This window comes from Brienomyrus brachyistius, chromosome 17 (genome assembly GCF_023856365.1).
Source record: "Brienomyrus brachyistius isolate T26 chromosome 17, BBRACH_0.4, whole genome shotgun sequence".
NCBI lineage: Eukaryota > Metazoa > Chordata > Actinopteri > Osteoglossiformes > Mormyridae > Brienomyrus > Brienomyrus brachyistius.
In genome coordinates, this window is record NC_064549.1 from 7,815,139 (window position 1) to 7,840,141 (window position 25,003).

Here is a 25,003-nt window from a genome sequence, read left to right on the forward strand (position 1 = left end):
CTATCCAATCAGCACCGTTTGTCCTTTTCACTCGCATTGCTGGTTCCGGCTCCAGTAGGTTCAAGATGTCGGCGGTGTCAGTGTTTCCCATGTGTGTGCGAGCGACTCGGGGCCTCCTCAGGTTGAGGACCGACATTAGAGCCGGCCGTAGTCTTGCGGTGTCAGTCCTGACAAGAGCCTTATCCTCGGACCGTTCGACTGGAGAACAGAACAATGCTGCTGAAGGACTGACGCAAGCCATATTACAGGATAGGCTTCTGCAACAGCAGAAAAGTCTGGTAAATGCCTAGCTAACAGCTATCGAACCTTCTGTTTCATATGCAATCGTTTTGTCTGTTTCTATTATCTAGGGGAAACTTTAATAACAGTAAGTGGTCATTTTGTTACAAATAGTAACAATGTATCATATCAGGATGTTGCGTGCTGTTGGCAGTAACTATCCACTGACATAACATGACTGACATAACTGATAAAATTCGCTGGTACGGCTGTTCTGTACATTGATTTGCGCGTTATCTATCGGCTGGCTTAGGAGTTGCAGTGTCGAATATCAAAATATACTTTATTTATAACGGCAATGTTTTATGGAATGATATGCGTGTAAATGTGTATTTTCATTATAACTCAAAATCAGGGAGAATAATGATTCCTTAAACAGTAATACATGCTAAATATATTTCTTGTAGTTTTTCTTTAACAGTTGCATAGCAAAGAATTTTATTATTTAAGACACATGTGGGACTGTTTGACATTATTGCTTATTTGAATAACGTGGGTTGAAATTGTTACTTAACAGTTTAATTTGCAATTATTTCTTGCTCAGTCCTATGGCATACTGTATATGTTAATTAATAAATACAGATGTTAAAGTTTTCAGATATTCTTGACGTTCTGTTTTTGTTTTTGTCGTGATACCTGATTAAGAATATCTAAAAACTTTAATATCTGTGCCTACAGTCTGTGTTTATTTCATGACACTAGACAAACACTACTGCATTAATAGGTGAATGTAGCTCTGTGGCAGGAAGTACAGAAAAAAAATGATTTACAGTCGGGCTGGGCAATCAGATTTTAATTTCAAATAAGATTATCGAATTATTAAATGATTATCAGAACAAAATAATCAAGACAAATGACTATTATTCCGCATTCCGTTTCATAATGATGCTCCCATTTTGTCTGGTGTTATACCACCCCTTTCCAGTACCTGTTTGTTTGTTTCTCAGTTGTTTCTCAACTTAAATACCCTGTTTAAAAGACAAGTGTATGATTTTTCCAAAGTCAGTGAATAATTGTGTTAAATAATCATGATCTCAGTGTTGACCAAAATAATCGTGATTATGATTTTTTTTTTCTTCTCCCATAATTGACCAGCCCTTATTTAGAGTACATCCAACAGTCTTCTAAAGCAGGATCTTGTGTTGGTGGGCGGGAGCCATGTAGTCTACAGGACACAAGGCAGGGGTACAACTTGGCCGAACGTCAGGCCCATCATAGGGCTCATGCCTGCACAATTGCGTAAAATGGGTGGTGCAGGGATGTCAGGTAGCATAACTGCATGTCTTAGGACTGCAGGCAGAAATCGGAAAACATACGGTTCCCTGGATCATATTATAATATTAACATGAACTTGTTATTGCATCTGAAGTAATATAGATGTAAAGGTCTTACCGCAACAGTTTTGTATCTGAATGGACTGCAGGGTCAGGCTTTGAAGGAGGCAGATGGAGACAAGAACTTCAACCAGAACCAACAGGACCAAGGCAACGAAAAGAAGCAAAAGGAACAGGCAGCTTATACGAAAAAGATTTTGCTGAGACTGGCTGGTATTATGGGACTGGGTGGCACGGTGACTGTAGTGTACATATTCGGTAAGTATCTCAGTTCTTCTTTCTCCTCAAATATACAATATTGTAAATTTACGTTATATATTCAATTGTGACTTCGGTTCTTGATTTCTCGATGCCGTAGAATATACATTCTGCGTGTTTGATCCTGGTGTAAAGAGAAGTGAATTCAAAGCCGTGTTTCATCTGTGTAATTTCTGGAGAAGCCGTGGGAGATTTAAAGGCTCATTTTCAGATGGAGGTTAGGCTGTGTGTTTGGGTTGGACACGAATTCAGGACGGGTTGGGAGCAGCGAATATTATACTGAGCATTTAAAAGAACCGAAAATTAAGCTGTGTAATAGTTACAAGGATGATAAGAAACACTCGGCATACACTGTCTGGCTAAAATAAAGTCACCATTTGAATTTAAATCAGCAAATACTTAAGACCCAATGATTGGATCATTATTACAGCTCAGCAATGTTATGCAGCGATGAAGTGAAGTCAGCTGAGTACGTGAATCTACTGAATGACCAGGTTACACCTCCATCCATCATCAGTGGATTTTTCTTTCCTGATGGCATTTTCCAGGACGTAAAAGCCAAGTTTAATCCGGCTTGACTTGTCAAAGAGTTGTTCAGGGAGCACGAGGAATCATTTTCACTCATGATTTGGCCACCAAAGCGTCCTGACCCTAACCCCACTGAAAGTCCAAAGGAGACTTTACAGAGTGGTTCAACTCGCCCATCGTCAGTACAAGATCTCAATAAGAAACGAATGCAAATCTGGATGGAAAAAAAATGCTGCATAAGCTCCTGTAAACAATGCATTGACGACTGTGCGGCGTAATCGAAGCTAAAAGTGGTCCAGGCAGTGTAGACGACCGCAAACGCATGTACAGCGAGCATTATGACTGAAGGCAGATACCTCCACATGTGACACAAATTTGGTTATTGTAAGCTATAATTTGTTAGTTTTCTCACCTCGAAGTAAAAATCTACATAAATTTGAATTTAGACCGTAATATGCATTAGACGTACTATTTATGACTGAAATTTTGCAGCTTAAAGTTGTAAATGTATCCATTTTATGAATGTATATAGTGGAACGGCATGATGCTGCGTTGTTCAGCACTGTAGCCTTACACCTCTGGAGTCCAGGGACCAAATCTTTGTTCCCATTGGCTATGGGGCAGGTTCCAGATCCTCTCCACCTGGCACAGGCCATCGAAGGTGCAGAAAATAGACTGTTAAATGCTTAAAGCTTCAATATATATTGAAGCGATTTTCTTGCTTAATATGGATTTAGAACTTACTACTAGTCAAACATTTTTGCACACATGTTTAATTTGTTACTTAACATTTACTAAAAATAGACTCGATATTCTTTGCTAACAAATTTATAGTATGTTCACCGTTTTAGTACCTTCATTAGCAAGAAAACGTCATGTTTTTAATTCGTCAGAGCGGTTATGTGGTGCGCAAAAACTTTTGACTGGTAGTGTATGTAGCTAATTTAAAGTTAAAGTTATTTAAAGTTTCATCTCTAGAATTTTTGCCACTTTGACTTTCTTTTCCATCTTTTTTTTTTTTTTTTTACAGGCAGCAATTCAGTCGACGAACAAGGAAACAAGGTACCTTTATCAGGAAATGTTTCAGATATAGTAGGATCCTTGTATTTGGCAGTTCAATCCACATATCATTAATTTGAGACTAAGAGTAAAATATACATAGTCCCCCGTATAACATGGGTACAGCCTAATCCTCATTTTCCCGTCCCCCCCCCAATTTTACGGCCGGCACACTTCTGGGGTTCTCGTTCTGATTTTCACCACACTTTACACATTCATGCTAGGTATTTTGTAACCTAGGTGCGGAACACTCCACACTTCACGTCCCCTCGCTGAATACTTCCACGCTGCCACTTTGCTCACTTTATTACCCGAGCCACTTTGTAGTGTGGATGGGCCGAGACATCAAAAGACGGAGTCCGCAGGCCCTGGCGAGAGCGTGAGCGGCGAGTGCGGAATGTGCCGGTCAGTGGTGTGGAGGCACACAGCTCATCCTTTGGATTGAGGATGCAGCCTAATTGGATGTCAGTAGGTGTCATTGTGAGAACACACGGAGTGCCGCTCTCGTTTTTGCTCTTTGCTGCGTTACGGCTTTGCTCTGAAAGTTCAATGGGAAAGGAAAGAGACAAGCTATGCATGAAAAGTTTATCCATACAGTGACTTTGGAAGAGTTTTTACCAGCCTTGCAAGGAAAGATTTAAAATATGTAAATTGAATTTATGTAACTAGTTTCTAAATGAAAGTATTTTACGTTTTTCGAATTTTATTAGAAATGAAAGCTCTTCGGCTCCTTTTGAATGCTTGCTCTCACCTGTATATGCAACTGGGTGTCTCATGGGGAGCAAGATTGGGTCGGCAAAAAGACAATTTTCCCATGGGGGTAAATGAAGTATCGCTGTTCTGTATTGTCTAAGACTAAATTTTGGCTGGGCCTGTTCCATTTTTTATTTTTTATTTTTTTTGGGAGATCAAGAAATATAAACAAGGTCTATCTGTTTTGATTTGAAATTCACCTGTTTTGAGTAGCAGTGGAGAAATAAATAATATTGGCTTTGCGAAGTCTCACTGATCCAGGACATCATGTCAGTCACATTGTCGGGGTTAATGAACTGCCTGTGGAACTTAGGCAGAATTTGTGGAGGATTATAAAAGGACTGGCGAAGTTCCCTGAAGCACAACTTAGTTTCTGCAAAATAAGGAAAAATGATACGAGCATGATACTGGCATGCTCCCGAACAGAGTAACTGGGTGAGATGGAAAGATGCCACTGGAATGGGGAGTACTTGCCCAGAGGTCAGCAACTATATTCATCTAGACACTTGAAAAGTGGCTGGATACAACCAGTTTTGAGAAAAGCCAGCATTTAAAGGAGATCTTGGGATTGCCAAAAGCCATGAGAAACCTTTAAGAACCTCTTGTGCAGAAGTGAAGCGCTAAATCCAGTACAACTTCACCCTCCTTATCCTGAAAGCTTGTCGTGCTAGCTTAGTGTTTGTCAGCAGGAGAGACTGAGAAGCTTCTTGCTGTCAAGAACTGGATGCACATGAAGTTCAGGTGAACATTCTGGACAATTTTTGGAAGAGAATCTGTCTCGTCAGCAGGAGTTGTGCATTAAGCACAGTGCTCCAGCAAGACATTGGTTTAAATGGCAACAACCAAAAAGGAATAACTTAAAACACAAGGTTGGTATGATGGCCCAGCCAAAGCCCATGCAAAAATCCTGTTATTTTTATTATACCTAACAAATTGCTATATTCTGTGGTCTTCACCCTAGGTTTGCAGGGGATTTTTTAATCGTAATTTTGTCGATTATTTTGGTGATTCATTCCATGCATTCAAATATGATGGTTTAAGGTGGGTACTCAAGGTATCAAATATGATGGTTTAAGGTAGGTTCTCAAAGTGCTGTGGTAGATTTAACTTGATCTGAGATAAGAAACCTTGTATTAATCCGTCAATCAGATTCTGACAATGTCTGAGTTTTATTACTACTACTGTAGGTGCGTGATAGTGGTGGCCTAATGGGTAGGGAAGCGCAATTGTAATTGAAAGATTGCTGGTTTGAATCGTCGACCACTTCTGAGGTAGAATGAGCAAGGGTCCACCCCCAAGTTGAATTAGCTGCACCCCTGCTATGTCACCATGTCAGACATTGGTTAAATGCAGAGGACACATTTCGTTGTGTGCTGTGGTGTGTGAACAATGACCACTGATCACCAAATTCTAATTTTAATCATCATCAGATACCTGATGCTTTGGTAGCTGAGATCCAGAAACTTTGTTACAGATTTGTTGGGGCATCACACAGGAACCAGAAATGCCCACTCTATCCTCCTCTTAGCATTAATTTCTGGGATGCATTGTTTTTCCATTGAGTGCTGACATGGCAGATGATGAAGCAAAAAGAAAAAATTTTATGAGTAGGATTTATTGGGTTAATTTATGTTGTATGATTATAGCTATATATTTCTTATATTTGACTGTATAGTGAATTTATATGTAAGTGGCGCCCAAACCTGCCTTTGGATGCTGGCATAAATTAATTTCCTTTGGTATGATATTTGCTGCTCTATTTGGTTTTTAGTAATAATCTGTTTTTTTTTCCCCCTTAAATTTATGGGGCAGATGTAGTTACAAATCCTCCCCAGTAGATGGCGTGAAAAACAAAAAAACTGGGAATGTAGACTAGTGCTAACTTTTCTGAAAGATTGGCTTTAGAATCCTCATGATTCATGTGATTTCAACACAGCCATTACAAAATCTATATTCTGATCTAAGTTTAGCATTTTGTAGGTGGCGGGAAGATTCTCCCAGTTCCATAAGTTCATGTTGCGCACACTGACCCGTTCCCCATCAGATCTTTATATTCTGCCCTCCAGTTTTCTGCTTTGAACTTCACAGTAATACTCTTCCTTCCTCTTGCATTTTTTTTTATAAAAAAACAAGCTAATACAAACATTGCATATTTAATTTTAAAAATATAAGTGGCAATCTGGTGGTGTATGTCCAGATGTAGTACCTCTGCTGGGGTTATTTCATTGACGTTAGCAGGTATCTGCTCCTAGTTTGGCTGGATCTTGTAGTTTGCTTTTTTTTTGTGTGTGACGTGAGGAATCCTGGCGCCATTTATTTAGTTCAGGATCCGGTTTCTGCTTCCAGCCTGTTTTGAATTGGTGCAAAACTGTAAACTGCCTGCAAACGGCATGGATTTTAAGTAGGGATTCTGCTTTGTGTGCTTATGACGCTCCACCTGGAAATACCTGTGACTTCTGTTGTTTACGTAGTCCTGTTGGCTTTAAACAGTGAAGTCAGTCATGTTCGGTTTACAGTAATGAGCTGTTTTTGCAGTGAACTGTGAAAGGATCTCCTACACTCGTGTTGGCAAGCTAATATTCTGCTGAAACATTGCAAGGTTCTCTGAATCAGAATTGCTTAACTCCTGGGTTTTGAACCAGAAACAAACTAATTCTTATAATACTGTTGCGACATTAGTAAGTATGTGACTATGAGCAGATGTAATCACATCTATGCCCTCCCCATGTTTTTTTTTTTTTCCTTCCATGTTTGCCATGAATAATTGGATCACGTACATGGGATGGAATTAATGGTCAAATATTAGAGGATTTTTACAGAGGACATTTTGCTTAGACCAGAAAAAGACTTCGAGTTAATATCTGCATGCATTTGTTTTATGCAAGAGGTTTGTCTTTATTGTTTTGCTGAGATGTGCGCTGATGTTAGATTTTCAGTTCAGTAAATGAACGGTTTATTTTTAAATGCGGTTGTACTGATATTCTTCAGAAACTGATTGTTTCCCAAAAATTCTCCGCTTGCTTAATGAACGTTAAGGGAAGGAGAATAGACAGAAGGTCGTGTTTATGTTTGATTAGATGAATTACGTTGATATCGGGAAAAATTCCTAAACATGCAGTGCTTCACAAATTTGTATGTCATCTCTGTAGGGGCAATACTTATCCTCTCTTTACCGTTTCAATTGAGGCAAAGTTGTTCGACATCTGCTTTGTTTCCCGTAATTTCATCTGCATTCCATATGTTTTTATTTTTTCTCTTCCAAATTGCTTCCAAACTCTCCATTTCCATATTTGGAGAACTAGGCTAGCCGCCGATCTGCCAGCAGTTAGTGGCGGTAGGCTGTTTCACCCTTTATCAAGTACCTTACATAAATGCACATACCTGTAGACGTGTGACTTTGCAAAATATAATTGTGATAAAACTTGACTGGGTGCACTTACTTAAGGAAAGCTGAGAAATATCTGACTTAAACTCTTGATATGTTATTACAGATGGAATTTCCTGCATGGGAACGCAAATTTTAAGGACCAATTTTGATTCCTTTATTTAGGAGCACCAAGCTCTATATGTTCCCTTTAAAAAAATTTGTTTACAGAAACCCATTACTAAGTAGGAGTGATGTTTAACTTGGCACAAATGCTCTTCTTTGTAGAATTTTTTTTTTTTTGGATTGTGCAAGGAGTTCTGTGTATAATGTATGTTTTGGTCTAATCATTCAAGATCAGAAGTTGTATATTCATGTACAGACACACACACACACAGACACTGTGTAAAACTATATACTGACAGTGTACACATGTAGTGTCTTACAGATCAAACATAGTTTGTATACTTATCATTCATTTCCAGTGTTGGTATTAACGTGTCACTGAAATTCCACTACTTTTGGCAGTAAGGAGTAATGTAACTAATCTTTTCAAATTTAAATAAAGTGATTAAAAGTACTTTATAGTAACGATCCCATTTAAATTTGCTTTGCGTGAAAATGTTAGTGCACAAATGCAGCCTATTTTCCTCTTTATGATCTAACGTCATCCGACTATATGGGGGCACGCATTGAATGCGTGATATTAGGCACAGCGTTGGATAAAACTTGGCAGTTTTTTTTTTATCGTTTCACACTGCTACAGCAACGCTGAAATAATATAGCTACCCAGACAGCGTACGTGCATAGGCGTGGAGTCTCCGCGATGCTTTAAAATCCATCAGCAGCGCAATTCCATGAGGTCATTTACTCACTGGCATAACATCACCGGCACATTGCTACCAAATATTGATTCAACATTCCCCCAATGTTTGCTCAATCTATTTCATCAGCAACACCGTGTAAATGACATCACTATGTGTCGTTTAGCCCACTGTTATTTTCCCATTAGGGTATATAGCCCATAATAGGGGTATACTATATATATTTATATACTATACCCTGCATGTAGGCATACTGTTTAAAACCATATAGCTTACCACACAAACAATATAGCTGATTAAAAGTTAATTTTTTTTTTAAATATTGGCAACATGGCAAAAATGGTTACAATAGGCCTAACAGTTATGCTTAACTGATTGTTTTCAGTCATTTTAATTTAAAGTTTAAAACTTATGTTATAATTTAAATATTATTAATAGACTTAAATGTAATGCGATCGACGTTCTGATTTTAAACTAATGTCCCATCAATATATGTGTGCTGTCTGGGTATATATGCATTAATAAGAGAATTTAAATCAAATGTTACTTGGTAATTGTAACTGATTAGTTATATATGCAGTAATTGGCAAAGTAATTAAAGTACTTTTGAATGAAATAACTAGTAGTTAAATTTTTTTTGTTTAATTTCCTATTTCAGTATTGTGTTTGGGCCTCTTAGTTACCTAATAGTGGAAAAATAGAATAAGTTTTTCAGTTTTAAGTACATTTATTATAGAGCCAGTTCTCCCCTTGCGTGTGTGACCATGGTTTAGACTGTGGGGACTCCAGGAGAGTGGCAGTTTTTTTTGTCTTTAAAGATGAGCGACCTGAACCGGCATTACAGCATCTGTTTCACTCATCTGAAAGTCAAATCATGTTTTCAAGACATTTAAAATCATTTAGTATCTTAAACATGCTTTCCTGTTTTGCTGATTTTACTTATTCATTTGTAGATGGAAATACATTTTTTATAAGTTTAGTGAGTGTGTGTCTGGGGGGCGGGGGGGGTCCTGATCATACATACAAAAAAATGTCCCCCCTCCAGCATGTGGCATTCAGTGGGGGGGGGGATCACTGACCCCCCCTCCCCCCCCCCCCTCCCATCTTTCCAGCAGATCCCCAGGTGGGCTTGAGACCTGCTGGCAGATGTAGCTGAATATTCATCAGCTGAGAGATTAATTTGACTGGTAATTGGTGGGAGAATGCTGTGGATGATGGAGACGTGTGAATGCGCAGACTGGAGGCGGAGCTGCAGAAGTCTGCACGTGAATGTATGAGAACATAAAGGCGCACCGTATGGCCGGTCCCCGCCCCCAGCCATCCAGGCAATACTCTCTGCCCTATAACCATCATGCACTCCAGCAATGAAAAACCGGGCCCAGGAGCACTGCGTGCCAGAGTCTCGGCCATAAAATATCTTGACTGCTTAACTTTATTTGAAGAGGATTCTTGCAGAGTTCCTCTGGTGCAGTGGTCTGAATTGGGTTATGTATCCCAGCTTCCTTTTCTAGTCTAAATTCCACACAGCGGCATTTGTAAATAGATCTTTGCCTGCCATTTACAAAAGAATTGTTAGAACTATGATGCCATTTCTCTGTCACCAGTTTGCATTAAGGTTTTGGCATAAATGGATGTAGGTATTTTCCTTCAGTGGCCAGTTAAAACTGTGTTTGAGCTAAATCTTAATTTATAGTGCAAAAGTACAGTTTGCAAACTTGGGAATATTAAAATAATATGTTCATTTCTCACATTCTTTTTTTTTGTGCAGATTCCAGATGAATTTGACAATGGTGAGTACAATTTTTACACGTGATTTAAATGGTTTATACATATTTTTTTTTTTTTTTGCATGATTTACCTGTTGTGCATCCGTGTTAAATTTCCATGCTGCACAGATCAGATGATCTGTGAAGTAGATGTCATGTTGATGTTTGGAAGCACTTTCTGTGTATGCCTCTGCTCATTTGTCATGGCTTGACAGTGCGGGCATTCAGAACATTAAAAAAAAAAAAAAACCTACATAATGCAACTTCTGCCTCGTACTCAGCGCCTGTATGTTAATATGCTCTGGCAGTGTTTGACCAGTGCACCCGCCCCATTACCATGTCTATAGTACCCCGATATGCACCCCCTGGGCCACAGATGAGCCACCTTCTGTCCTTCCTGTGTGATTGTGGCCTTGTCAGTGGTGCTGAAGATGCATCGAGCTGTTGAGTTGCCACCCTGTACCCTATCCTCTGCCCGTACCAACAAGATGCGAACTACTGCATCAATGGCCAAATCTCACCCTGCCCTCAAGTGTATCTAAACTCCACTGTCACCTGTCTGTTTTCTTCTTTTTTTTTTTTTTTTTTTTGGGGGGGTGGGGGGGGAATAGATAAGGTGGATGGAGGCAGATGAGATTATGTTATTTTTGGACAACACTGGTGTTTTGTCTACAGGTGGAAGACGGTATTCTATGATAGAATCTTGGGTGACTAAAAATGTGGATGAAAGAAGTTTAACCATAGAAGTTAAAGAATATGCTATATTCCACTTACATAAAATAAACTTTAAGTAGGTTGTTTTGCGTATCTATGTGTGGAAGTATTACATGAACAGCATACATAATATCACGCACATTTTTTTTTACGTGCTTGCACCCCAAATCATACTCGCGGTTGAACCACTCCGCCTTCCTTGAGTCTGCTTCCAGGTCATGGGTCAGGACATTCTAGGTCGTTTTAGTGAGTATCGGTAATGTGCCGTCTTTCTGTCTTCCCGTACCTACAGCACATTGCTGTCGGGTGACGAAAGCAAGTGCTGGCACCTTCCTACTTTAGATCGTGTTATCAGCTCCGCATATAATCTGCTCAGCCAGACAAGCCTGTATTCCTGTACGTTAATGATAGGATGCAGGTGCCTCAGCGGTAGGTATCATGGACGACCAAGGATGAGCGACAGGCTGCAGAAGTGCCAGCTCTGTATAATGGATGGAGTTGCACTGCAAGACAAGTAGGAACCTCCTCTTGAAGGCCTCTTACAGTCACTTTTTACTTTTTTTAATTCCCTTTGTGTGTGTGTGTGTGTTTCGGGGGGGGGGCATGTTTCCCGTATGAAGATGGCCACCGGGCCTTTTATTAAATATGAGCCAGATTGTGGAATGTTCTTAAGCACTTATAGCTGCATTTTGTGAGTGGAGCTGATGAGAGCAGGAAGAGTGGTGAAATGGGAGGGCAATGGGAATAATGGTGGTGGGGGCGGGTTACCAGTGTTAATCCCCTTCCCCTTTTGAAAGCACGGGCGAGAGACAGCTGTATCAATTAATTACAGTTTATTTAAAATGAGATGGAGGAGCAGTCACCTCTAAATACTGAGCAGTCTGGCTGTTGTATGATAATCATAATTAATTCCACCCTTCCCTGATGCTCTCAGATTTATTACCTTAGGGGCCAGAGTAATGCTGTCCAGCACTAATGGACTAACAATGTTTAATATTGTAATAAAGGATATGAATGACCTTAGGAACCGGGTTGAAATTTGCAGTCCTCGTGGGAAAAGGAGGACCGGTTTAGGGCTGTCCTTCCTGTCTTTCACATTTGCTAGCAGACGGCTGGTGAGACGGCCGTCCGAGCGTGATTGGGGTTTGTGGATCCCCTTAGGGAGCCCCATTAATGAGCGCAGTATGCAAACAGGAGATTGTCGTGTTCCCACACCAAGTAATGGCATTTAAAGTGATTTAGGGCACCAGCACTGGCTTGAGCGTAGATGGCAGATGCTCCACCACGTCCCTTCTGTCGTTTGACCCCTAGAGTACGTTCCGCTACCCCTGCAGTTGTTTCAGAGCCGTGTGTCCTGCGGGTCCGACTTTTTGGTTCTGGTATAATCAATTGGATTGTGTGTGTGTGGATCATTTAGTTACTGAAATCCATTTGGATCACTGACTGATCCAACACTTGTATACTTAAAGACCTAAACAGTTCATCTCGCGCACAGGTTGTAAATAATTAGCCACTTTTTCCATTGACTTATTCTGTGAAGATGGGAATCGGACCACCCTGATGCACCTCAGGGCAAGCGAGCACTGTAAATTGCCTATTGTCCCTAAGCGGTACTATAACGGAAGGATGAGAGTCCACCGACTGAGGAGGTGATTGCTCGTTTTACTACGAAGAGACAGGCTCACAAGGTGCAAAAAGACAAGAATCTAAAAGAACGGAGAATGAAAGGCAAGCAAGTAATAATGGCCTTTGGCAAACGAGGCAAGCATATGTCACCCCAGCAGAGGATGAAAGGGGTGCCTTTGTTGTGTCCAGAGGCCCTGCCTATCGATCTGCTTGCCCCGCCCCCATGTCCAAATATGCGCACTCAAAATTTTATCGCACTGGATGGACATTACAAAGTACAGCATAAATTAATCAACAGAGGTTGGCATTTTCTGTACACTGACCAGACAAGGTTATGACGAAATCTCTCTGCCCCTGATTTTTCCATTCCTTCTTCATGTTTACTCCAATAGAATACTGCAGAACGACTTCCTGTACTGCACTTTTAAAAACCATTTCGTCTGTTTCTCTAAAACCAAGCACTCAACCTTATGTTTACTTTTCACTGACTTAGTCAGAGGCCGAGAGTTTACAGTGCAAGTTCCAGGTCCTGATGAGCTAGGTCCCATATCAGAAACCCTTATTCTGAATTATCTGGTAACATGCAGTCCGTTTGTTACAGATAAAGCATGTAGACCGGATGTTCTTGGGGGAAAAAAAATATTGAAAACTTAAACAAAACGTTTTGCACCTGAAAGTTTCCTTGCGTCCCAATTGACGTTTTGTCTCCGTGGGTATCATCCTGCACCCCCCCCCCCCAAGAAGGATCCCTACATACAGGGGGCTACTTGTCGACCTGACCCGCAGCTGCGCTCGTGCTGCCTGCCTCCCTTCCTCGTGCTCTCGGCTCTCTTCTATTACCATAACAAACAAGGGGAAAGCCTGCCGCAGACTGTCCCAGCTTGACCTTTCCCCGAGTCTCCCGACATCGTCCTTTCAGCTGAAGGCATCAATAGCTGCAGCCGGCCTGGATGCCGCGCTTCCTAATCTCGTGGGAGCCGTATTTACCTCCCTGGTCACAGTCACACGCTCCCTAGCACGCTTAGCCGTGAATGAAATAGATTAAAAATAATCAAACTCTAGGACGGGGGAGTCTCTGGGGAGTTTAACCAGTGCACATTGTTCTGCAGACTGCAGAGCTGGCTGCCAGGTTCAAACAACGTGAACTGAAGCAGGCTTGCGTGTAGCTGCCCATCGATGGGAGTTGCCTGGGTTTTATCATTTGATGTTTTCACAGTAAATTTAACCATTTTAAATTAAGTTGATTAGCTGTTGTCGGCTTTATTAAATAGTTTTGTGTGTTTTATGAAATCATCATTGCTTGGTGCTGTGTGGATGGAAATGCTATTATAATAGTTGTCTGTGTTAAACCTTTCGTTTCATAATACTTTCTTGCTTTTCTGTAGATGCTGCAGTAATTCAACAACTGAAAAGGACCTTCAAGTATTTTAAAGATTACAGACAGGTTAGTGATCTTAAATGTAGGGGATGATCAGCTTGCACACATGCTATGAGAGATACCATATAAAAACTCTGGAAAAAATTGAGACCACTACATATTTTTTTAAAAATCTGCATTTTTGAATCCTGGTTTAATGCCTGTTTCGCTGGCTGAAGGCTACACTGGGCAGCAGGTTGTTTACAGGGTAAACATTTCTAAGATGGAAATACACAAAAACAAGGTGAAGCAGGAGGCCCTGTGAGCAACCAGACACCAGCCAGGTAGAGGGCAGAAGCGACTTCCTAATGCCAGAAGTGACCGTCAACAATGCCTCTTGAATGGGAGGATGACATTAAGTGACCTTCAATGGAAACATTTAGTGGTGTGAAGTGATGGGGACAGTTTGTAACAGGCTCCTCGAAGCAGGACTGAAGTCTCGTAAAGCATGGAAAAAGCCCTTCACTAATGAGAAACTGAGAAGAACCCAGCTGCAGTTTGCAAAAAATATGTGTATTTTACACAGAAGCATTACTCATAAATTCATAAATGAGGTGAAATTTTGCTGTGGCCTCAATTTTTTCCATAGGTGTAGACATCCGTTTAGTGTGTGTGTGTTTTTTTTTCCATTTCTTTCTTATTGCTGAATCTTTCTATAATAAATTTCGGTTGACATTCTGAAGCAGACTTGTCCAGGCAAACGAGGTTTTAGGCAGGTGTGAGACGTGCGTCACAGCCTCCCACTTCAGATTAGACCAGCTGCCGTTTAGCTGAAGTACCCCACCCTGCTCAAACTCCTCACTACCCTCTCATTCTGTTTAAACAATTTCAAACTAATTTCAAAAATTGGCCTCTTGAGACAAGCAGTCTATTTTAACACTACAGTGATGTATCGAAATATTTCGGTCAATGATGGGCCATATATACCACGGTGATCCCTCGTGATGTCATAGTGCAACACATTATACGTGTTTGTGGTGATGCTCATGTAAATAAACCTACCGCACTTATAGTATAGCACATACAATTATATAAAGTATAGCCACTATCTAGGTTGCGTTGGGGTTACAAACCGATAAACTTATCGTAAGACGGAAATATCGTGAGACAAAAATGCATTTTAATACAGTACCCCTAACAAACATTATAGCCTAGCCACCTTTAAACATGCTCAGGACACTTACATTAGCCTACAATTGAGCAAAATCATTAACACAAAGCCTATTTTATAATAAAGTGTTGAATATCTCATGTAATTTACTGAATAATGTATTGAAAGTGAAAGACATCTACACATCGTAAAGTCAATATATCGTAACATGGACCGTCGTAACCCGGGCAGCGTCTGTTCGTAGTACTTGACGATATACAATTGTTACTGGCTTATGCATTTGCTATACTGTACGTTTGTTGTTAGTGTACTCTTTTTACTTGTAAAAATAGTTTACTGTAGCCTAGCCGTGTAGTAAGCTGTACCGTCTAGGTTTGTGTAAGCATTCTCTACGATGTTCACACAATAACGCTATTGTCTAAAGCCACATTTCTCCAAACATATCCCTGTCATTAAGCAACGCATGACTGTATTTTAGGAAACATTCAGTTGTGTTTTATTAGATTCGTCCCGTTTCACCTTTTGCGCTGATTCTTCAGATGATCATTGAGCCCACGAGCCCCAAACTCCTGCCTGACCCCCTGAAGGAGCCCTACTACCAGGCACCGTACACCCTGGTGCTGGAGCTGACGGACGTCCTGCTGCACCCAGAGTGGTCGGTATGTGCCGCCCGTCCTCTGTCTGAAAACATATCCTACCACTGGCCAATTGCCCTGGACTCCGAATGAGTGTGTTAATGCAGAATACTCTACATAAACAGCTTGTACTGCATCCTACTTGACAATGTACATATACTTGAATACAACTGGTAAGTTTTTTATTTGGAGCAAAACCACATTGATAAAAAATAGTAACTGTTTTTTTCTGGTTAGGTTTGCATTGGTTTTAGATTTTTTAATCTGCTGTATTTATTTACCTGCATTGTAATTAGTATTTGATTACACTGAAATCAGATGCTCTCATTTTCAAAAGGCCTCGTACATACATGCATTTTTTATGTAGTGACTACTGCTCACTTTTTAGCCCTGACTACTTACAATACTGGTGGTACTAAAGTATTCCGGGAGGGTTTCATTCAGAAGGTCACTAAGCCTATTCTCCTATAACTCCCTCCTCCTCCTCCTCCTCCTCGCATCCCGTTTCCCACATGCGTCCAGTAGCCATCTGGTGGACACAACTGCTGGCGAGCACAACCACCTGTGCCCCCCCCCTGGCCCCTTTCCGCACCTGGCCAGCTGTGCAGGCCCACTGTGAATGCAGCCGTAGGTAACAGGTGGGCTGTGGCTGTAACTGGACACCTGCTGTCAGGACGAGCTGCGGCTCCTCTGCGTGGGTCTGAGCTTTGATTTTTTTTTCCAAGTGCAGGGAGTTTCCGCGTCTGGTTACCCTGCACTCACTTCAAAAAGAGAAAACCACTATTTGCTACTTTTGACAGCTTATTTAACTTTCATTGTGGAAAAGCCTCTGAACTGGGAAATGAATGCAAATGTTTAATCACACTTGCATGAGATGTGAGGCACTTCCTGTTTCGGCCCTCATTTTTCTCTTTTTTTTCAACACATGGATCAGACTGTGTATTTTACTGGAGCAATTTTGATTACGTACCCAGCTCAAGGTGAACGATCTTTCTTCCTATCAATCGTCTTCTAGGACTTGAACCAGTCTTCCATCATACTGCTTGGAACCTCCAACAGATCGATAACAGCTTAACAAATTTGATCCCCTCTTTCTTTTCCCTCCCAATCAATCGCGCTTCTGTTTTTTTTCCTGAGCATGTACGTTTTAATGGCTATTCTTTTTCTTCATCTCTGTAGCTGGAAACAGGTTGGCGTTTCAAGAAGAGGCCAGGCATCGACTACCTGCTTCAGCAGCTGTCGCCTTTGTATGAGATCGTCATTTTCACAACTGAGACCGGCATGGTGAGTTGCACACGAGCCGCGGTACATCAGCGCCGTAACGGACGTCGCTCCTGCACTTCTGTATTAATTGCCGATTCGTTAACTCTCTTGCACCCTGATGCTCAATTTTGAAATGTCACAGAATGGTATGAAACTTCCTGTTGCATTTCTAACTGAATTTCTGTAATGTGTAGTAATTCGTCAAAGAAGGATTAGCGTTTATCATTGAAATTTTTCAGTCTAAATTAAATGTTTGTTTCTGTCCCTCTATAGCGTAAAGCTATACCGAATAATGATGATACAGATATCAGCTATTTAGGCATATTTTATTAATTTAATATATCTCTAACTATAGTAAAATGTGAAGCTTTATCATTTTATTTAAGCTCATATCCTGTCTCTACAAGTTTTAAAAGACCAAAAAAAAAAACCTAAATAGCCAAGTGGATATAATGAAATAGTCTGACCCGTGCTTTTCTAAGCATAATTTTCTTAAATGCTTGATAGATAAACAGGCATCTGCTTAAGCTTTATTGCCTTATATTTATTGGGCCTGCATCTGTTTTCTAACATCTTGTATAATGGGTACAGTAAAGTACTCTGTTATGCATTCACATGCATATTGCTTGGCCTATCAGTGTTGAAGGGCATGTGTCCTTTGCATTTCTAATGCATGTTATTGTAGTGGAGCTATTTTAAGATCGCATTCCTTATTTAGATTGGTATGCCTAAGCGTGAAATTCGTCGGAAGTCTTCTGATGCATATGCATAGCTGTTGAATGACCTGCCCGAATTTCACGAGATGTTGGAAAATTTAATTCCAGGAAGGACGTCACAAAATGTTTTAATAGCGAGCTTAACGGTATGATAATGAGGCTGAGGGATTTATGCCGTCCATATGTTTGGTGCTCTCTTATGTATTTGAAGTCCACAGAGGTTCTCTGTCCTGTGTTTACAGACTGCCTACCCCCTGATCGACAGCATAGACCCCCAGGGATTTGTGATGTATCGCCTCTTCAGAGATGCCACGCGATACATGGACGGTCACCATGTTAAGGTACCAAACGGCATTCTCACACTGGCATGAGGGAACCCAGCTGCTATAGGGAGAACTCTGTTTATTTTTGCATTTTTTTTTTTGGCTAGTATTGTTCCAAGTTGGATTTTCATTAATTCAGCGGGTCAGAGTGTTTATAGACCGGCTGAGCTTACGATAATAAAAAATCTACCTACGAACTTTTTTTTTTTTTTTTAATTAACATTTATAAGGAAGACCTTAAAATATCCTATAACTGGTTGTCTGGATAAACAAGTGAAAAGTGATTTATATCACCTGTGTGGGGCATTCAGAAAATAAAAAGAAGAGATTTTACTTGTTATCTGCAGAGAAATGGTCTTTCACGGAGAGTGGAACTGAAATCCGACTTGGCAGTGTTTTGTACATTTATCATTTTCCATGATTTTGTCATCTTCTGTCTTGTATGTATATAACTTTCTAAAAGAAAATACTTGATCTTACAACCTGTTGGATGGCAAAATGTTTAATTTATATGTGCTACCAGTTTATGTAAAAAAAAAAAAAAAAAAAAAAAACATTTAAAAATCAAAAAAATCGGATAGGTATATGAATTATGGGGCTTAGAAAATCGATTTATTTAGTGATAAGAGCTGAATAGAATGTCAAAAAATATATGATGTGGCACACATGGTTTGGGCATTCCGAAATGCATTCATCAATTCCAGTCCAAATCAGGAAATGGAGCTGGAGTTGGAATTTAAATCTCCCTAAAATTCGATGTTACGTGCCATAAGGTTCAGGGGAGGAGGGGTTGCCCTGCAGATCCTGCTCGTCGTCACTCGCATGTTGCTCCCTTTGACTCCGCCTCCCGGACTTGGCCACGCCCCCGGGAAAAAGGAACACGGGAAACAAAGGGATCTTCTTTTTGTATTTTTTTAATATTTATTCACAGACACGTTTACAAACACGAGGTGCAACAAACTTCGGGAGTGACGACGAGCAGGATCTGCAGGGCAAACCCTCCCCTGAACCTTACGGCACGCAACATTCAAATTCAATTCTAATTCTGTTCCACGTAGTTTTTCTTTTCCAATCCCAACTCCAGTTCCATTTCTTGACTTGGGTTGGAATTGATGGATGCATTCCGGAATGCCCCAACCCTGCTGCCACACGTTTCATCAATCTGATTTGATTCAAATTAAAGTTCCAGATTGAAAGAAACGGAAATTGGAGACATTTGACACCACTAAACTGATATTGGGAATTTGGTTTGGGTTTGCAAGAGCTTGTACCAAGTAGTTGTTCAGGTGGAGAGAGATATAAACAAAAATGTCTTTTTAATAGGGTGGCGTTAATGTGACAGAACTCGAGTCTCCAGTTTTTGCGCACGTCAAAGCAGATTTTTCAGCTTTTTTGATAAGGAAGAGATTCTTAAAATATGATGGTCAGGTGATAAGATTTACTAGGATGTATGTTTAGTACTAAGATGCAGTTCTGCCTGAGAATCCCTTCATGCTAACGCCAGTACTGTGACTTTGGTTTGACCCTTCGTAAGTAACATGTGGAGGAAGAGCAGGAAGGTGGGGGCTTGGCCAATGAAAACAAGGCATGAACATTAGCTGCTTTCTGGAATGTGTTGTCACTGGATGCTGTAGGAATAATCTTCAGGATTTCATCATAGATGCCTTGTTTTGGTTGGTATCTGTGTCAGACGAAAAACTCAGCAGACTGATGAGCGATTAGGAATGTTGAAAAAAATGTACATTGTCACCAATTTGGGGAGTGCTCTGAAAGGAGGCCTTCTTAGAGAGCGAGCCGTACAGTTTCTCACGACTTCCTGGATTTGAATTGTTTTCTTTTCGTCTTGCGCAACTTGATTGCGTCACCCTGCAGCCATGCATTGAGGCAAACCTAGGAAATGGTTGTGTGTCGGTTTAGTGTTGCAAAGGATATGATAGCAAAGATAAAGCCCAATTACTCTCCACATATTACATGGGCTTGTCCTGCAGTTTGCTCCTGTAACCCAGAGACATACAGGCAGTCCCCCAGTTACAAGCAAGAGCCGCTCCCTATGTTTGTCATTTATGTCGAATTTGTAGGTGAATCCGAACAGGTACATACAGGTCGTATTTAGCATCACTCAGATGTTCGGCTTAGTAAACAGTATTTATAAATGTGTAACTGTGTTTTTTCATTGTTCTTCCGTCCTTTGAGGGGTGTAAAAAGCATGATTTTCATTGCCGAGTCATCCCTTCATAAATATCGTTTCCACTGCTCTGTCATTTCTTGGGAGTTAGGCTAAAACATTTGAATCCCTTTCATTTGAGAGAGTAGAATACATAACAGTAGGGTATAATACTGGACTTTATTATTAGTGTATTTAATGTTGGTAATATTTTGCTGCGCATTAGAGGTTGGATGGGGTCTGCAGGTTGTTCTCGATTATGCGTGGTTTTGGCTCTCCGCGGTAGGTCTTGGAACGTATCACCCGTAGATATGGGGAGGGACTACTGTGACAGACTTTGCGGCAGTCTGTTCGTAAGTACGAGTCGTCCTCTAAGTCAGATGTTCTTAACCTGCCGAATGCCTGTACCGTTCATCTAATTAGTGTTCATGTGTAAGTGTGTGTGCATGTTCTCTGTGATGAACTAGCATCCTGTCCAGAATGTACCCTAGCCTAGTGCCCTCTGTCCTGACTCGACTCGACTCGACTCTGGGCTCCGGTTGAATGATGGATAGACTATAGAGAAGAAGTAGGAAACATTTTTAAAATGTAACAAATTAACCAAATTAAAAAGTAAGAACTTCCCTTCTATGACATTATTATATTGTGTACATAGAATAATTTGTTCTTATTATTGAATTTTTCATTTAAATTCTGTGCTGTTTTTTTGGCTATTCAGTATATTCTTCATCATTTTAAAATAATCAGTTTCTTACTGTTATCTAGTTATATCAATGTTCATAGCATACTTAATGGCATTCAGAGGCTCGCTGGTCATCCAGATGAAATAATTGATAAAATGAGGTTCATCAACAGTCAAATGAACATCTGTTGAGCATGGTCCTTTCTAAAACTGTAAAGCATTTGATGGGTACAGGAATCTTTCACGCAGTCTGCATTTCTTGTTTGCTTTCCTGTTGTCCGCTGATGGTTTCTCTAATAAAAATCCCCTTTCGCAGTTATAATCCATTGTAAGAGTTGACGCCATCACCCAGAGCCTCTGCACGGCCCCTGCCGTCCTTCTGCTGTGTGCGCGCTCAGTCCCGTCCCAATTACAAGAGCGCGAGTGTGTCTACATCCCCACTCTTCCCGCTGACCTTCTGCTCAGCCCTTTCTTTCCTCCTCCTTGCATGAAAACCCTCACCCCCCCGCCCCCCACATTCACCTCCCATCTGGCCTTCTGAAGCAACAGGGGGGCTTGAGGGGGAAGAATGGGAGGGGTGCAAGAGAAAAGAGTCTGAAAAGGTGGTCCCTTAAGGGACCGTCTTTCTAGGCTGAATTTCGATGGTGTCAGATTAAGACAAATATACGTTTTCAGACCAAAAAAAAAGTGAATGTACTTTTGTTTATCGATCAGTGATGTCATCGCTAAACATTTCCTTAAAGGTACTTTAGGGTGATTTTTCTCCCAAATTCCAGTTTAAGCTATTAATTTCCTCTAGAAAATGTACAAATAAGTGTTTTTTTATAAATATATATATATATATATATATATATATATATATATATATATATATATATATATATATATATATATATATATATATATATATATATATATATATATAAGAACTTCCACACACACACACACAAAACACACACACACACACACACCACTAAGAGTCTTTTTCCATAATCATTTTTCTTTCTCTACCAAAGTGTCTGCGTATTTTAACACCCATCAGTGTCATTCATTTTCAATTTTTAAATATTCACTGAAATTACCTTACAGTCGAACTTGGCCAAACATTTAACAGTCGAAACAGGAGCTGTGTTGCAGAAATATTTCTTAAGGGAATGTTGAAGTATAATTCAGAATCTAGTGTTACATCCCTGTTACTCAGCTGCGTTCATAGGTATAATTGCTCCATGTTGGTCTTGTCGTCAAAGACAAGTAGCTCACTGCCTACCTTCATACTTTAGAACCTACGACTGTGCGCAAGTCCTTCCTTTTTCAACCAGCTGTGCTGGGCCTGGAGTCTCACCTGGAATTAGTCATCTAGTGGCTATAAAGATAGAGCACACCCGTGGTCCATCGGCATGCGTGCACTTGCGCCCATAGACATGCACATGCCACCCCTATTTCAGTAATCCCTCCAGAGACTGCCAGTAGCTCTGCCTGAGAGGTAAGCGCAGATCTCCTCCTGAGGGGATTGAAATAGGTTACGCTGGTGAGGCAGATGCCGGTGAGTTAATGCTAGGGAGTGTGGCAATGCGTCCCCCAAGGTTTCCCACACACAGACCCGTACCACGCTTGTGTCAACACCTCGTGGGGATACAGATGACCCCGATGATTGAGCTGAAGAAAACGCAGCGTCTCTGTCCATCTGTTCATGCCAAACACTGAGACGGCACAGAGGACAGCTGGTCTCTGAGAAAGTGCGTGTTTGTCTTTTGTAATATGAAAATTATGCTGTTTTTTTTGTTCCCTGAACTGATTATTATTAGAGTCTAAATTTGTTTTTTTTCTGGTTTTTGTTTTTCTAACGTCACACAATATTTTGAGGAACTTTGTAGAGATACCCGAACGATACGTGAAGAGAAAGAAATCAATGATATATATAGGAAATGCAGTTGATTCCTATGAGTCTTGCTCATCCGCAGCCTGTAACATCTTAGTTTGTGATTAATCCAGTTTAATGACTTCAATGCGAAACTGCTTAGAGTCTTACTATTTCAGTGTTAACTTTTCATTATACTTTAATAGAAATCTGATTTTTAATATCTTATTTTCTCTGTAAATGTCTTTCTTTTTTGCTTTGAAGGTGTCTGGAAATTTTCAAAGATTACATATTTTACATATTTTGTATGTGGTAGGCTGTCATTTTAAATATGGATTTTGTTTTTTAAATGGCCTGTATCGGCATGTTTTCCCTCAAGTAAAAATAACACAAACCTCATAGTTAGCATTATTTTTCAACAAGAGTAAATTGTTTACGCATAAATGCAACATATGTACATGTTTTGAACACAACACTCTTGAGAGAAATTGAGAACCCGGTTTACCCAGTTTACACCTGGATAAATTAAGAAAATCCTCTTGTTTTTGTCTGTGTTTATCTTAAATGTTTATTATTTTTCTCTGTGTGATTCTTTCTCCAAACAGGATGTGTCCTGTCTCAACAGAGATGCCACCAAAGTGATTGTGGTGGACTGTAAGCGAGAGGCCTTTAGGTTACAACCTTTCAATGGGATGGCATTGCGTAGGTGGGATGGCAACTCGGATGACCGGACACTGTATGACCTGACTGCCTTCCTCAAGAGTAAGCGCGTCACAGTCTGCTTTACTGCTCATCCTGTACATACAGATGTGCTTTCCATGAACCCTAAATTAGAGAAAAGAACAGACAGACGCTCCTCTACTTACGACTGAGATACGTTCCAAACGGCTGTTCATAACTTGAAATGTTCGTAAGTCGTTATGCAACATAATTTTAAGGGTGTACGCAAGTCCAAAGAGCTGGGACGCTGAGAGTACGCACGCTACGCTGCTGCGCGGCGGGAGTAGCGGCCAGGAGTCGTACTGGGTGGAATTAACGTGCAGAAAAAAAATTGATTTTGCAGACAGGAAACGGGAGCCCAAGGAACACGATTTGTACTTAGTCCTCTTTGTTCGTATGTCTGAAAGTTCGTAAGTTGAAAGCTCGTAAGTAGAGGAGCGTCGGTATATGTAAGGGAGTCAACCACATTCTGCTTAATTTACACAGGGGGCAAGGTTAGCTTCAGTACTTTATTCTTCTGCATTTTCGGCAGCCATTGCCATTAATGGGGTGGAAGATGTCCGCACTGTGCTGGAGAACTATGCCCATGAAGAAGACCCCATTGAGGCTTTCAAGCGGAGGCAGGCACAGCTAGCACAGGTACATATGGCTAAGTCATTTTTTTTTTTTCTTTTTCAGGAACTTCACTTTCAAGGAACTAATGCGTAGCTTCTACCCAAGATGTCTCACATGCAAATGATTTCTGTCTTTTTACAGGAAGAGGAGCAACGACTGTCTGAGCTCTCAAAGCATAAGAAACAAAGCGTGTCCCTGGGTTCTTTAGCAGTGAGATTGTGGGCCCGTTCCAAGCAACAATGAGAAGCGTTTTCATTCAGACATCTCAGGCCGTTTGGTTGGGGCAGCAAGCCAGTGGAAAAGGCTGAAATCACACCAGGAAGAATTGGGAAGAAGGGAGGGCGTTAGGATTTGGGAATGGTAACGGAGGATGGTAACTGTCTAAATCCTCTTCCAGATGACTAGGAGTGTGGCAGTATGCTTGTCCTCGTGGAGGAGGGGAGATGCATGTAGCATACATGTAACATTCAGATCCTCCATGGCGTTACATTCCTGTATTGATTAAGGCTCACATATTCATAGTTCGTTACTGAAATTCTCATCCAGCTCGAGGTACAGAGGAGTAATGTGGTCACAACAAATTTGACCAAACTCTTAATGAAGATGCAGAAGAAACATGAACAAGCGAAGAAAAAAAAAATTGGTCTGAACATCCTACATCCTGCGGTTGCCACAGACTTGTTGCCCACCCCCCCCCCCCCCCCCCCTTGCAACACAACTGAGGCCAGGAGTTATTTAAAATGATGAAACTCCATCTTTTGAACTGGGAGTCAGGTTTTGTTCCCTCAACACGGAGAACCCTCAGTGAATAAGTTATGCCTGTGATGCAGATGCAGGTACATGGGTAATATGCCTTTATGAAAGGCAGGCAACGTTAAATAATGGGAGACCGGGTAGGCGCTGCTGTGTTTAGTTACTTTCGATGGCTTGGTTTATGTATTTGTTGAATTCCTGTGAATTGCAAATGCCATAAATAAAATGAAAACTGACTTCA

At 40.7% G+C, this 25,003-nt stretch overlaps 1 protein-coding gene and 1 pseudogene across 1 annotated transcript; one reads left to right on the forward strand and one right to left on the reverse strand.

Moving 5' to 3' along the window:
• On the forward strand, positions 1-25,003 carry timm50 (translocase of inner mitochondrial membrane 50 homolog (S. cerevisiae)). The gene is made up of 11 exons (XM_048981242.1): positions 1-278; positions 1,703-1,871; positions 3,430-3,461; positions 10,168-10,189; positions 13,891-13,949; positions 15,573-15,692; positions 16,848-16,952; positions 17,890-17,988; positions 23,280-23,436; positions 23,927-24,033; positions 24,151-25,003. Exons 1-11 carry the CDS (start codon positions 66-68, stop codon positions 24,250-24,252), a joined length of 1,185 nt encoding a protein of 394 aa, XP_048837199.1. The 5' UTR covers positions 1-65; the 3' UTR covers positions 24,253-25,003.
• Positions 7,318-7,417, reverse strand: LOC125712437 (U6 spliceosomal RNA; annotated as a pseudogene).

Excerpts from the sequence above, each read along its gene's own strand:
- timm50 (XM_048981242.1), top strand. The coding sequence starts at position 66 with ATGTCGGCGGTGTCAGTGTTTCCCATGTGTGTGCGAGCGACTCGGGGC. Across the intron at positions 10,190-13,890 it reads TCCAGATGAATTTGACAATG|ATGCTGCAGTAATTCAACAA; the intron begins GTGAGTACAATT and ends GCTTTTCTGTAG. Across the intron at positions 23,437-23,926 it reads CCTGACTGCCTTCCTCAAGA|CCATTGCCATTAATGGGGTG; the intron begins GTAAGCGCGTCA and ends CATTTTCGGCAG.